Source organism: Lepidochelys olivacea (genome assembly GCF_965140295.1).
Source record: "Lepidochelys olivacea isolate rLepOli2 genome assembly, chromosome: 15".
Lineage (NCBI taxonomy): Eukaryota > Metazoa > Chordata > Testudines > Cheloniidae > Lepidochelys > Lepidochelys olivacea.
The window spans coordinates 8,644,491-8,660,084 of NC_140425.1; the positions used below are offsets into that span (position 1 = coordinate 8,644,491).

At 49.2% G+C, this 15,594-nt stretch overlaps 1 protein-coding gene across 3 annotated transcripts in view; it reads right to left on the reverse strand.

The window, feature by feature from the left end:
- RBM19 (RNA binding motif protein 19) overlaps positions 1-15,594 on the reverse strand; it is a 143,370-nt gene that overhangs the window by 105,538 nt on the left and 22,238 nt on the right. For all 3 annotated transcript variants that reach the window (XR_014714219.1, XM_084648802.1, XM_084648801.1), the window contains exons 9-16: positions 15,501-15,572; positions 13,674-13,874; positions 10,830-10,960; positions 10,192-10,313; positions 9,531-9,627; positions 7,523-7,633; positions 5,893-6,093; positions 5,215-5,332 (exon numbers count right to left, since the gene is read on the reverse strand). Coding sequence is in view for 2 of the 3 variants with exons in the window: in XM_084648802.1 (XP_084504928.1) it covers positions 5,215-5,332; positions 5,893-6,093; positions 7,523-7,633; positions 9,531-9,627; positions 10,192-10,313; positions 10,830-10,960; positions 13,674-13,874; positions 15,501-15,572 (1,053 nt within the window). In the remaining variant the exon portion in view is untranslated. The remainder of the gene's footprint in view (positions 1-5,214; positions 5,333-5,892; positions 6,094-7,522; positions 7,634-9,530; positions 9,628-10,191; positions 10,314-10,829; positions 10,961-13,673; positions 13,875-15,500; positions 15,573-15,594) is intronic.

Here is a 15,594-nt window from a genome sequence, read left to right on the forward strand (position 1 = left end):
AGCTGGGCTGCAAAACCAAAGGCAGCTGTCTGGAAGGTCTTCCAGAAATGACAGAGACCCAAGAAGCATGTCTTACAACTATCACTATACCCCCAATCTCTCTAAATGCTCACCTAGCCCTCCACTACCATCGTATCCGAGCACCAAATGTGGTGCTTTCCCTAAGTAACCAGCCTAATTCCTTAGCTTTAGGGCCTGCCCTGAGCACCTCCACTGCTGACTGCAATTCCCCTCTCTCACCCCAGCATGGTATGCGCCAGCACTGGGCACCAACAGCTCTCTCCAGGGCTCACCACATACACACGAGTTGCCAAACCACATCCAGCCAGCCTGGCCTCCCACCTCAGTGATCAGCATAAGATGCTTCAGAGGAAGGTGTGAGAGATCCCTTGTAGCCTTTGGGCCTCATCCAAAGCACACTGAACTTAACAGGGATCTTGACACTGACTGCAAAGGGCTTAGGATCAGGCTTATTAGCTCGCCCCACTACAGTTCATGGGAGGTGGTTGGAGTTTTTTATTGTCTCCAAGAGGAGCAGGATCTGACCCAATCCACTGGAGAGGTGTCGGAAGGCGTAATTGGTGCCAAAGACGTACGACTAGCTTGGCCTTCCTATTGCATCTACCCTTCGTACTGAGTATTGTGCTGATCATCTGCTATTCTGTTGAATAGGCATGTTCTGCTGAGACAACAGTGCCATGAGCTGGGTTGGTTCCGAAGTGTACCCAGATCCCTGCTTTGGTTAAAAAGCTTTTCAGAACCAGACACAAGTCACAGAAACAAGTGATCAACTGTAAATTTCTTCTGCCCTGAAAAAAATGTTTCAAGTTTTTTTTCTTTTGGCCAAGCACTTTCACCCTTAATTGCAAGAGAACCTTTTAGCAATTGCTGGAAATCAGCAAACTTCCGTAGAAAATTCACTGGTTTTGAAGACAAATGGGTTGGAAGAGGGGAAAGATGCCTCCATCTGCAGTTAGCACAACAGTCACATGGGGCTCTGTTGTAATCAGACTAAGGAATTTACTGCTGCCTCCCTCCCACACCTTTCCCCAGGCGTATGGTGCCAAAGGCTGACAGCAAAGACCATTATCAAACTGAAGCAGCTTTCCAGGAGCTCCTGTGCTTAAAGCCCTTTATCTGGAGGTGAGGGTCTCGGTTATGGGGAGATAAAACAGCTGCCCCTATCTTTGTCCCTCCCCCAGTACCTGGAATGGGAAAAGCTTTTCATCGGCTCCCTCCACCTCCCTGATCGTCTTGAAAAGGCTTCCAGGGGGAAAAAAAATTACAAATAATAAAACCTCAGCTATCCAACCTCCTTCCGTACTGGTTTTAAAAGTGTTTAAGGCCCCAAATATGCAAGAGCAATGCTAAAAAGCCCCAGGGATGGAGAGGGGAAAGACATAAAAAAGGTCATGTCCTTACCATAAGAGCAGTGGGAATTCACCCACACAAGGCGTGCAGTGGGGCTTGAAATTAACACAGGCAAGCACACAAATGCACACGCTGCTCCACGACCTGCCAGCCAGGCAATCAGCTGGTCTGGGCCCTGCTGCCTGGTGCTACCTTCCTTTGTTCAATTAGAGCTGGGATCCTCAGGCCTGGCCCTTCAATTAGGCTCTTTAGACCCTTACAGGAGGGCACCATGTAACACATGTGGACAGGCAGCTGTGTCACTCCCCTCCCTCTGATGGGGAAATTCTGTCAATAACTGGCTTTGTTATAAAGTTTGGGGGAGGGGTCAATCTGCTTCCATGTCATGTTGTCGATACTAAAGTACCCCATCACAGCTACTGTTGGTGTTACTTCATCCTTCCTATCTCAGTACTGATAGGGCCCTCATCACCATGGTATCCAATCACCCCGAACTCACTGAAGGATTTTTTCCTCAACATCTCTGTGGGGTAGGAAAGCACTGCCCCCAATTTACGATGGGGAAACTGAGGCACCGGGTGGATTCAGTGACTCATCCAGGCAGGCTGTGGCAGAGTCAGGAATTGAACTCAGCTCTCCCAAGTCCTAGTCAGATGCTGTAACCACGATCTCATCCTTCCCCCCACCCCCAAACCATTCCTCTCATCCACCTCATCGGTCTTGCCTTTCAGACTAAGCTCTCTGGGGCAGGGACTGTAATTGCTGTGTGTTCACACAGCACCTGGCACAATGGGGACCTGACCTGGTTGAGACCTACTGGCACTGCTGCATGTTAAGTAACAGCAGCAGATTGGCCTTGCTCGTCCTTTTGTTCTGGGACTGCTTCTCCTACCCTCTTTATAGAGCTCAGTCTCCATTTATACCAATTATGCACATGGAGAGAACTCTCTAGTCGGGGTGGTGGCTTGTACAGTCCCTGTAAGCTATTTATGCTGCCTCTTGGAATAACTGAGACATGAGATGGCTGAGATAACATCTTTTACTGGACCAACTTCTGCTGGTGAGAGAGATGAGCTTCTGAGCTACACAGAGCTCTTCTTCAGGTCTGGGCTATAATAATGTTCATCATAATACCCTTTCTAAAGCAGAAATATTACCCATCAGCTGTCACTTCAGTATCTAAGCGCCAGTGAGGCCAACTCTCAAGTCACCAGATTTGACAATCTCAGGAGTGCGTCTCCTAATGGCAAGATCTTAGACGGTGTGATCATCTCCACTAGAAGTGGAGTTAGTCCCATCCACCAAGACTTTTAAAAATGGACTACACTGAGCACCAGAAACTACTGTATCAGGAACAATCCTGAGCGTCTCAAGGCACTGAATGTGCCCTGCGTTCCCCCTGACGTCCTAACTCCAACGTGTTGAAAGTGAGGAGTTGCTACAGTTCTCTCTTTTGGGGCAGTGGAGCTGCTGAAGGCTCAAGATCAGAAGCTCCAACAGAAGCCACCATAGATCCTCGCACAAAGCCATAAACATTCACTGGTTTCAAAGTTCTCCCACTGGCTGGGCTTCATGGACACAAAGCTGAGAGTGGCAATGAGACTAGCACAATTGCTACCTTGTTCGGCCCTGGTCATGAGTGCCATCTTCTAGCCATGTGTGTGTTTCAGGGGCAGGAAAAAAGGCCTTCAGCCGGACACTTCCTGCCTTTTTTGGCCTGGCTTTAATCTCATCTGCCTAGTTTTCCTGAAACTCCTCAAATCACCCTCCTTCAACAAAGGAATCTGCATATTTTTGGAACCAGTACTGATACTAAAGCACATGAAGCATAAAAACTATTGCACCCAAGAAAGATGCATATTTTCTTGGTCCACACTGCATTTGCATTAAGGGCGAATAAGGGGAAAGTCTAAGCAAACAATTTTCTTTGCATCTCTTCTTTAGTTCCCCCTTCTCTATTCTATCAAATATTCCATCCTCATCCTTCTTGACCTGTTGGCCATCTCTGATACAGTCATCTGTGCTCTTCTTCAAGTCCTGTCCTCCCTTGGCTTCCGTGACTCTGTCCGCTCCTACATCTCTAATTGCTCCTTCAGTGTGTTCCTCGGGGGATCCTCCTCATCCACCCTTCAACTCCCTGTGGAGGTTCTTTAGGGCTCTGTCTTTGGTCCTCTTCTCCTCTCTCTCTGCACCTCATCTCTGGGTAACGTCACTGACAAACACAAATTCAATGACTACCTCTGTGCTGACAACTCAGATTCACCTCTTCACTCCAGACCTGTCTCCTGTCCAGACTAAAAACTCAGCCTGTCATTGACGCTGCCTCATGGTGGGATAGCTCAGTGGTTTGAGCATTGGCCTGCTAAACCCAGGGTTGTGAGTTCAATCCTTGAGGGGACCATTTAGGGATCTGGGGCAAAAACTGGGGATTGGTCCTGCTTTGAGCAGGGGGTTGGACTAGATGACCTCCCTTCCAACCTGATATTCTATGATTCTATGAATCTCTAGACACCAGCTCAAACTAAACATGGCTAAACCCGAGCTCCTAATCTTCCCCTGCAAGCCCTCCCCATTACCTCCTTTGTTAACGACTGGATACCACCATTCAGACCTGCAACCTGAGTGTCATCTTTGACTCGGACCTCTCTCTAAGTCCTCGCATCCAGGCTGCATCTAAATCTTGCCAATTCTTTGGGCATAACACCTCTACGATACAGCCCCTCTTATCCATGCACACAGCAACAAAATTCTCATCACTTCACGGCTCGATTCCTAGAACATCCTTCTCTGGCCTTGACAAATCCCTGCTCGCGGCCATTCAGAATGCGGCTGCAAAGATCATTTCCCTACCCCATCACTTTGACTGTGTCAGCCCTCTTTGCACCCTTCCACTGGCTCCCCCTTCTCCGTTGCATCAAAGATAAGCCAATTGTACTCACTTTCAAGGCCCGTCATAGGGTCTCATTTGCTGTTGAGATGGCGACATTCAGCCCATGAGGTCATCCTCCACTGCCCACTTTTTAAATTTTCAACCCCCTCCGTGCTTTCTCCTGCATTATTCCATACGCTTGGGAGGCGCTGCCCATAAACATTGGCACACCTACCTCATTACCCTCCTCCAGACCCCTCCTCTGTCAGGATGCCTACGCAAAATATGGCAACGGGCAGGCTGTTGGTGTGCACAGATCTCTACCTCTCACGCAGCCCAATACTGTCTCATCGTTCACTTGTACTCCTCGGCATGTCAATAGCCATCCGTTGCCTCTTATGATGTACTTCAATTGTAAGCCGCTTATGTAAGGAACTGTATTTTTGTTGTGCGCTTCTACAGCGCCTAGCACAATGGGGTCTTGGTCTATATTGAGGGCCCCTGGGTACTATAGTAATACAAATGAATAACGCTGCCCCTGCATTTCTGAGCCACAATCATTCTCCCACACTGCTTAATATCTTAGCTCTATTCACCCCACTGACCTCACATATGCTACCAATTGAACCCCGATACCGCACCAAATCTTAGCCCCATTTCTAACACCAGCACTGGCTTCCAAAAACCCAAAGGGAGAGAATGGCAACAGCAAGCAAGTGCACTGCTGTACCGCTTAGGTCTAGAGACATCTGCTTTCCCAGGTCAGCAGTCAAGTGCTCTGCAGAATGATGGGGGAAGAGAAACTCTGCTCATCTCTAGACACACGATCCTCAAAGCAACTTCAAGAGGGGACTTCAAGTAAGGCAGAGGTTCTCATCCATTTAGGACAAGAACAGCATGGTCACTGCTCTACAGGAAAAACAGGGTCACACACACTACAGTAAATACCTCCTCCCCCAAATAAAAATTCTTACCAGTTCCCAGCCTTGCTTCTCCTTCCTCTTCTGGAATCTCAGCCTGCTTCTTCTCAGGGGGTCGGCAGGAAAAGACACCCATGGGAGCCCACTCGAGATACAGAGGGACGTGCTGAAACTGCAAGGGTGACAGATACAAGGGATGGCTACAAGGCAGGGGAGAAGTGACTTTGCAGATGCGAGGGGGTGGAGGAGAACATAGGTTCAAATCTCAGCTCTACCTTCTCAAGGGACATATTACAGGAGATGGGAGCTGTCTGGAGGTTAAAAGCCACAGCTGCATGCTCTCCCTTCAGGGCGTGTTCTCACTGGGGGTTCAGGAGCATTCTCTAGGGCTGAGTTTGAATGACACTGAAGGACCAGGAAATAGCAACATGGGGGGATTTTATTCTCCTAAAAATGCCCTGACCTTCTCCCCACTTCTAGAGATTGCTTCTTTCAGCCCCTCCACATTAAGCAAGAACTTGCACCCTTTTGAATTTGAATTTGATTACTAATGATTACATCTGAGGTTTTAAGATATTGATACCTGATCAAATTATTCCTACCTGGCTTCTCAAAGTGCCAACACTGGGACAGAGAAGAGGGCAGATTTGCATTAGCCTGCCTAGCCTGGATCTCCTCTCCCGAAGTGAGATTTCCACATTAGACGACACATGTTGCCATCCTCATGCTTACCTTGGAGTAGGCCAGCTTGGTGAAGGCTCGCTTGGCCTCCGTGGGCTCCAAGAATTCCACAATGGCTGTGATCCCTCCTTCCGGGAGCAGCACTCGCCCGAGGCTGCCATATGGGCCAAAGACCTCCTCCAGCTCCACCACTTTAGTGCCGGCAGGGAGATTCTTAACTAGGATCACAGTTTTACTCCGCTCTCCAGCAGCCTGAAAAGGTGTGTGTGTGTGGGGAGAAAAATACAGAGGAGGATTCTTATAAGGGGTCTGAGACTTTGGGGGTCCCCCTGCTCCATTTTATATGCTTCCAGGATACACTGCAAACCCACAAAGAGCTGTGTAAAATTCCCTTCCTGCCATTTGAAATGCAGCCCCAGTGGACAAACTCCATTCACTCACGGGGCCAGGCATCAGTTCCCAACATACAATACATCCACACACACTGCTGTTCTCCATTTTCAGTTCAGCTAGCTTCGTATTGCTGCGTGCATTCAAACAGCTGCCATGTCCCACTCCAGGCTGGGCACATTTCTGTGGTGGGTGAATCTACTCCTGCACATTTAGGGTTCAGTCCTGTAAGGTGCTGAGCAATCTCAGCAACTGACTTCAATGAGAGTTGAGGGGATCAGGATCAAACCCCCATCATTTGAGATACTTGGGTGGGGAGAAGATAAATAAGTCAATTTAGGGTTATGTATTAACACTTACACATGAATATTAAGGGCTGGGACGGAAGGATGAGAACTATTAATGAGCTGTGATCATTCAGCTGGTCCTGCATCAGCCGTCAGCCAGCAAATCCCATCCCCAGAGCTGTGCTGAGGAGGTCTGTGCACAGGGATGGTTAGCATGCAAAGATGCCGTGCAAGTTCTTCTAGCCTAGCACCGATTTCAGACATAGCTTTTACTACTCTACTCAAAACTGCCCCCCCCCCAAAAAAAAATAAAACAAAAAATCCATATTTGTGAAATGGAAAACCGGGGGGAAAAAATGGAGTAGGGACTTTGTAGTTCACATTTTTATACTCAAGCTTCTCAGAATCTCGTTGAGATTGACCTGAGGCTTCTGATGGATCTGCAGACCTCCAAGAGGAGAACACAAGCAGACTGAAAAGCCCTGAAGGGGGATTTCTAGAGACAGATGGCTGCAAATAAGTAAGAGGGTGAAAGGAGCCAGGTCAAATGTGTTCACCTTCCCTGGCAGCTGGAGAAGAAACATCCCAAATCCTAATGCCACCGACTCCAAGGTTTAAGGTTTTCCTCTGCATCCAGCCATGGCACTGTAAGGACTAAGCACCAGGAACCAATGGGATGACAAGCGTGAAAAGAGCCTCAAGTTTCGTGTGTGTTGCGCACCACGTGATCAAGAGAGCTGAAAGGCCAATGTTCCCAATCCTCATAGCACCCAACTTGCCCACTAAGCCAGGAGCAGACTGCTAACTTACAGACCATTCTCTCTGCTGTTCACCGTTCAAGTATTTATAGATGAGTGACCCACCCTGACATAGAGAGCACCCCCACACTATCAGCCTGCATCACTCTCTCCTGAACACCCAGACACTAAGGTGAGAAGAAATAAGCCATCTGCTGCTGCAGCGAGCAGGGTTTCTGCTGAGCCGGAGCTACTGAAGTGCCTCACCTGACTGAAGGAATCCAGGCTGACTCCATTGTCGATCAGGAACTGGCGGACGTCCTGGACTAGCTGGGTTTCGCCCAGAGCTACCCTCACGGCCACGCTGCCTTTGCCTTCCTGCAAATGAGAGCAACAGTGGTTAAATCCAAAGAGTGACAAAGTCAGGAGCATAAACTACGCTGGTAACAACAGGCCTAAACCAGAGTAACACCCACACCACTCAGACTCTGGCCTAACTGGAGGTTTGCATACAGACAGAGGGTGAGATCTTGGCTCCGTTGACTTCAGTCAAGCCAGAACGTCACCCTGAGGTTAGCTGATGACTCGTAGGCCATATCTAAGCTTTTAGGTCCAAATTCCAGCTGTTATGCATATGTAACTCCCATGGGAACTCCACCCCTTGTAACTGAGGGCATGACTGAATCTTCAGCTAGTGAAAAGAATGGTGCTGAATGCAGCAGTGAAGTGTTATGCAGGGTAGTTTTAGGACCACAGCTATTTCAGCTGGTGTCTACTTGACCAGTTGTGTGTAGTTTTGAGCACACAACTGCAGTAATTGTGAAGCAAATTAGGCACAGACAGTACAGCGTGGATTTTATGAACACCAGTGTTACGAATGACCAGTTGTAGGAACCATGTTCTCCCCACAAGGGAAACAAAAAACAAACAAAAAAATTATCACACAACAAAAGTGATGTTAATGAAGAACAAGTCGACATCCCCTCACATTCTGATGCCTTCAGTGCACTGAAAATTGCTTTGAAGTGCTTTGAACAAGTGATGCAGTGTGCCACACCACAACCTATGTACTGTACGAACTGTAACTGAGAGCTTCAGTTTTATGAATTCCTCAACCCTCAATTAGTTCAAACATAGATTCTACTATACTTGTGCACTTAAATTATCTGAATATCTGCCCTTTGATCTCTCGTTAGGTTTCAGAGTTAACACGTGACTATAGTGACTTGAGCAAGGCACACCTTCAAATCTGTGCCATGCTGCCTAAACCAACATTACATCAATCACATCCAACAGGCTTTCTTCACACAAGAGCTAGGAGCTACTTGTGTATTAAATAAAAGCAGTCAGATTCTCCAGAATGCAAGTCACGTGGTTTGGACAATGTGCATACAGGGATCAGACCCAGCCCAGCCACTGGGTGTTTGGTACCACTGGTCCATAGTAATGAGGTGGATACTTCACACGCATGTCACTGCTGATCTCAGTGGACTATAATAATGCAGCTCTTCCGAGGTGAAAGGCTGGCACATGTGAATACTGCTCCAATTATGCAGGCAGAGCCAGGAATGATTTTTGTGAAACATACTTGCTCCTTTTAAAGCCTGAGACACCCAATGTAAGACTCATTAACTCCTCCCCAATATGTCCTCATTTAGCCTAGAGATGAGGGTAGAAACCACATGCTACCTGCTTGAGAGAGGGGGCTCCTGCTTCCTGAACCAGAGTCTGATCCACCTGGCCCAAGTTTGCCTGTTACCCCTGTTCACCAATGGGACCCGCCTGGCGCCCTGCTGCAGCCTCCCGCTTATCACTCACAGCGGGATTTTCAAAAGCACCAAGCATCCCCCTAACTTGGCTTCCCATCGACCTCAATGAAAACTCCCATTGGCTTCAATGGGAGCAGCGTTAGGCCAATGCTGAGCGCTACTGAAACCCCCGCGCCAGAGAACAGGAAGGAACATCAGGAACTGCTAAGTAAAAAGAGCTGCCTTGGATGACCCAGGTGCCTGGATATACCTTGTATTTCATTTAGCACTCTGCAAGTGACCCCCCATTCAGATGAACTCCCAGATACCGCCCACATCTAGCTGTTAGTGCTGAGTTAAGAGCCATTCCATGCACACATGTACTAAGGGAAACTTAGTTCATGGTACCAAGAAGCGTGCTAAGAGCCTTCTAAGAAAGACACCCAAAGCAGCAGCCTTTAAGCTGCAGGCCCACACGCTTCCATCCATGGACTGAAACGATGCTTCCCAGCTAGAATCCAACTCACATGATCAAGCACTTGGCTCTTGGTGGCATTGTACTTCTGTGCGATTGCATCCGCCACAGCATTCGTGCCCATGAACAGTGCGTTCCAGTTGTGAGAGCTAGAGGGGGAGGAAGAGAAAATAAAATGAGGCCTAAATCGTAAGATTGTTCACACCTTCCAACTGGCATCTGCCTCAGAGCGACACAGAAAAGATACACTCAGCGGGCCAACAAGGATCACAAACTGAATGGGAGGAAGGGTAGAGGAGGATGGGGGAGCAAGTGGGTTGTAAGTAGTGGGAGAGAAAACAGAGAGGCTGCATTTCAGTGGAATAGGACATTCTTCACTCCTAAACAGTTACAGAGCATTGGCTGGGCTCTGTTTAGCCTGCCACTGCTGAAGTTAGGATACTGGATTAGAAGGATTGATCTGGTAAGGCAACCTGGATGAGCCAAAAAAAGATCCCGGTTCTTTGGATGAGCCGAGGACAGAAAGAGAGAAGATGCCAGGACATTAGAGCCAAGGAAGGGGCAACGTAACAGTAATTTGACTGGCCCTGTTCCTTAATACACCCCCTAAAGAAGCCGCACACATTTCAAGTCTGGTCCCAAAGGGGAATTCTGCAGTTAGTGCCATATTAAAACAAAAGGATCCTGCTGTGTGACACTGCCCCCCTCTGTACCTGGCACTGTTTGCTTTGTCCTTGGACTCCTTCTGCTTCTTGTAGGAAGAGGATCCTTCAGCATCTAGGTTCTCCCCTTCTTCCTTCTTTATGGTGGAAGGTAACACATGCAGCATCCTGCCCTAGGAGACAGAGAGTATAGGACCTAATGCCTCTGAATCCACATTCACAAAAGAAAGTCTCGCTGCCTCAAGGTAAGATGAACTACCGTCAGTGCAGCACTGCCATGCAACTTCCTCCCACAATGGCCTTTCAACCTGACCTGAGAGGACCTCCTTCTCCTCTGCTGCTCCAGGCTGGCATCAAAGCAACTCACCAGAGCAGCCCAACAGGGAGTTTGAAAGATCAACAAACTCCAAACTCTTTCCCTTTGGTGATCTCTGCATGGCACCGTGCTAAGAGCAGCCTGGAGTTTTCTGAACCCACTGGCCCACGCAAACTGGTGCTGCTACACCGCTGGCCTAGCACTTCCCATCTTAACAGCACTCTATTCCTCAATGCACTGAGGACATCAGGCATCCCAATTAGTAGTGCACAGTGGGACCACCATAAGCATTTGACCTTCTGGCAATAATCCCTATGATCGAACATCCCCTCCCCCTCAACCTAACCATGCAGGCGAGTTAGAGTCACTGTACCTGAAACACCTGCCCATCCACTTCTGCGAAGGCCTTCACAGCATGCTCAGGGATCATGTAGGTGATGAAGGCAAATCCCTTGGGTTTCTTGGTCAGACTGTCTATGGGGAAATGGATCTCTGACAGGGGACCTGCAAAAGGCAAATCCTTTCCATGACATATACTCCCTTCTCAGGCACTGCAGAGCAGGGTTCTGAGCTGGTGTCTTCTGTAGGAGCCCAGCTGATGGAACGAAGCCATGAGCGTTGGGTCAGCTTAGCACATGCAAGGAGAGAATCTGGGCCTACTCAAGGGTTGTCCTCATGGATACCGAAACCTTTATTTACCAAGTTGGTACAGTAATACCAACCCTAATACCAACTTCCCCCACATCCTACTCCTGAGGGTATTCTGTGTCAAAAATTAAAAATTCTGCACACAATATTTTAAAATTCTGCAAATTATTTGTCAAATAAATGTGGAGGCTCCAGCATGGCATTGGGGAGCACAGGCCACCAGCTGCACAGAGGTGGGAGATCACTGTACATCTCCACCCCCACTCTCCCAAGACACGGACTCAGCAGTGAGGCTGCACCCAACCGACATAGTGCAAGGACCAGACCTGCCCCAGAAACACCCCAGGGCCCTGCCCCTCCTTGCGAGGCGCACCAGGCAGGCAGGCAGGATCCAAGTGTGGGCAGGCAGGCTCAGCAAGGCAGGATCCAAGTGTGGAGGGACTTAGTAGGGGGGGATCCAGGTGTAGGTTGAGATGGTTCTGTGTGGGGCAATCTGGGTACAGGCGGCTCAGTGGGGGATCCGAGTGTGGAGGTAGGGGGGGGACCTGGATACACAGGGGCTTGTTGTGTTTTTTTGGTTGCAATGGTAATGGGACTCTGCTGGAGGGTCCAGGTGAAGGACCTGGGAGGAGTGGTAGATACGCTGGAGGGGAGAGTACTAAACTGGGAGGAGTGGTAGATACGCTGGAGGGGAAGGATAGGATACAGAAGGACCTAGAAAAATTGGAGGATTGGGCCAAAAGAAATCTGATGAGGTTCAATAAGGATAAGTGCAGGGTCCTGCACTTAGGACGGAAGAACCCAATGCACAGCTACAGACTAGGGTCCGAATGGCTAGGCAGCAGTTCTGCGGAAAAGGACCTAGGGGTGACAGTGGACGAGAAGCTGGATATGAGTCAGCAGTGTGTCCTTGTTGCCAAGAAGGCCAATGGCATTTTGGGATGTATAAGTAGGGGCATAGCGAGCAGATCGAGGGACGTGATCGTTCTCCTCTATTCGACATTGGTGAGGCCTCATCTGGAGTACTGTGTCCAGTTTTGGGCCCCACACTTCAAGAAGGATGTGGATAAATTGGAGAGAGTCCAGCGAAGGGCAACAAAAATGATTAGGGGACTGGAACACATGAGCTATGAGGAGAGGCTGAGGGAGCTGGGATTGTTTAGCCTGCAGAAGAGAAGAATGAGGGGGGATTTGATAGCTGCTTTCAACTACCTGAAAGGGGGTTCCAAAGAGGATGGCTCTAGACTGTTCTCAATGGTAGCAGATGACAGAACGAGGAGTAATGGTCTCAAGTTGCAGTGGGGGAGGTTTAGATTGGATATTAGGAAAAACTTTTTCACTAAGAGGGTGGTGAAACACTGGAATGCGTTACCTAGGGAGGTGGTAGAATCTCCTTCCTTAGAGGTTTTTAAGGTCAGGCTTGACAAAGCCCTGGCTGGGATGATTTAACTGGGAATTGGTCCTGCTTCGAGCAGGGGGTTGGACTAGATGACCTTCTGGGGTCCCTTCCAACCCTGATATTCTATGATTCTAAGGTGTTTGGGAAGGGTGCTCTAGGTGTAGGGGGGATAGGGCTCGGCAGAGAGGTCTGGGTATGGGGGGCTCAGTGGGGGGTCCAGATGCTGGGGGAGTAGGATTCAGTGGGGTGCGGATCCAGGTGCAACTGGTTGGGGCTCAGTGGGGTAGGGGTGTGGGTGCAGGGGGAGTGGGGCTCAGGGGTGGTGAGGCTTAGCAGGAGGGTCTGGGTATGAAGGGGTCTGGATGCACAGGGGTTGGGCAGATGCGGGTGCAGCTCCCTGTACAGGGATCCTCCCCACTGCAGCTGAGGCGTGATGGGTGCAGGAAGGGGTGGGGGTGGGGGGAAGAGTTTGCAGAGCTTCCTGCAACCAGGGGAGAAATCTGGGGGTGGGTCTGACCCAGCCCCGGATGCCATGCAGGGGAAGAGGAAGTCCTGTCCTCCCCAGCCCAGTCTAGCAGCGGAGCCCAGCGCAGGGTTGGAGCCACCAGCCGGGTCTTCCCCAGTCCCGCCTCCTGCCCCACAGTGATTTACCTCTCTGTCGGCTGCCCTGGGCACCCAAAACATATGGCCGGAAAAAGTCGCATGACAGCTCTTGTGGCTTCCCTTTGTTTCCCCTTCAGAAAGTCATTTTTCTGCAGGGAAACAAGCCAGCCAGATCTATCTGGGGCCAGAAGGGGAGGCAGTTCACCACCCAGGCTTTTCTCTTCCAGTGGCACACTGGGGCTCCATAAATCCTACTCAGCCCTGAGCTAGGAGATGTCCTGGAGGTGGAAGGGAATTCAGCCAAGCTGGCCTCCTCTATAGCTGGCCTCCATACAGAGATTGCAAACCAGGAGGTCAAACATGACCATGAGTTTTGAAATGGGTTCCAGTTGTAAAGATTTAGTTTTAAAATGGTGCCCATCCCTTTGTATCTGGGCATCTGCAGGCTAAGAGTGCCACAGCCTTCTCTTTCCCTGGCATCCAAATGAGCATTTACAGCCAGGCAAGGTAATTAACCCTCAGATTTCTGGGGGGAAACAGGAAGCTGATTGGAGCTCCATTCCCTACCATATTTGGAAAATATTTGCTCCAAGTCCTCCTCAGTGCTAGTGTAAGGGAGATTCCTGACAAAGAGCCTTCCTGACTCAGAGAGGTCCTCCTCTTCCTCATCGTCCTTCTTCCTCCTTTGCCAGGGCTGGTCTTCACCCTTCCGGGTGAGCTTCATCTTCAGCCCACGCTCCTCTCGGAACACCTCAATGTAGCGCCCACCTGCCACACACAACACAGGGGGAACCTTACATCTCAGGCACTTCCAAAGGCCTCAACCAGACCTGAGCCTAGATAATTAAAATATATGGTCATTTCTAAAGATACTGGGCCAAATTTACTGACAATGTAAGCTGGCAAAACTCCACTGACCTCCTGTGGAATACCACCCCCCACACGCCCATGAATGCAGCCCACCCCATCTCTGTGAGAAGAACGTTAATGATGTTTTGGGGAAAGCATGGTGCTCATCAAAATGAGAGCAACACCACTGGCTAGACACCTCACAGAGTCAGGGCAGCGCATTCCAGTTCTCACGACCCCTCCCCATTCCAGTCCTATTGCTTCCACACAATAATGGTTTTGCAATATAGGACCAGCTTTCATTGAGGACTGGGATAAGAGCAGGATTTGAACACAGGGCTCCAGCACTAACCCACTGTGCCATCCCAGCCACATTTAAATCATTGTTTTTAGGTTTAAGACAAATGGAAAGACCAAGACACTTCTCCCAAGTGCATAATGGAGCTTTGGCCTAACACCAGAAGCTACAAAAGAGCTGCATGTTAAAAGTCAGTTCTACTGTAGCTGCTTCTACGGTACCAATCTCAGTGTAATTTTGTATGAGAGACAGCATTCCTCATTTCTTGCCCACTGCTTCTGATCATAGAGCACTGAAGTTTTTGAAGATACCAGATAAGTGACTTTGAGAGCAAGCTTGTGGCATTTGGCCTATACAGCAGAGATCCCAAGATCACGACTGCTCCCCAGAAGGTTTCTTGCAGGAGGGTTAGTGCGGGTGAAAGGTGCTACACGGACAGGTCAGAGCTCGCCATACAGCCAGAAATACAGATACAGCATAGGCTGCCGCACAGCAAGCTTCATTCACATTGCCATGGTGGGACTTTTGGGGCAGGAACGGGAAGACTCCCCAAGACTCTGCCAATCCCTTGACCTCTCTGCTCAGACTCCCAACTGAGAGGGTGGGTTTTGTGATGTGGCTACTGGACTGAAATCCACCAACTTGGTTCACAGAGGCCAGCCAGTCAGCAGAGGACGACAGCTTTCAGCCAATACCAACCTGGGCCAGAGTCCAACAGCTTATTTATGACACGCCCTGCTCTCCCAACCCCATACTACTTGGTTAGGTTGCGACAGTTTAGCATTTGGTTCTTTAATGAATTTGAGTAACAGAGTCAGGGTTCAGAGCAGCAGCTGTGTTAGTCTGTATCTGCAAAAAAGAACAGGAATACTTGTGGCACCTTAGAGACTAACAAATGTATTTGAGCATAAGCTTTCGTGGGCTACAGACCGCTTCATTGGATGCCCTAAGAATGGAATGGAATTCCATTCCAAGAATAAGAATGGAAGCTTATGCTCAAATAAATTTGTTAGTCTCTAAGGTGCCACAAGTACTCCTGTTCTTTTTTGCAGAGTCAGGGTTGTAGATCATGCTGCTCTTTGTTTTTGGCCCACGACCATGATCAACATCATTTCCTGCCAGAGCAAAATTAAGAGACAGACCAGAATCCACTTGACACTTTAGCAGCAAACAGGGCCTATAGCAGAGCGTCACAACACCTACAGACCCATCAGGGTTGGTAACGAGGACCTACAAGCTGCCCTTACCCATGTATTCCTTGTTTTGTTTCAAGGCTTTCTGTACTTCTTCCTCGCCACTGAAATCAACGAAGACGTAACCTGGAAGGAAATCAGGTTCAAC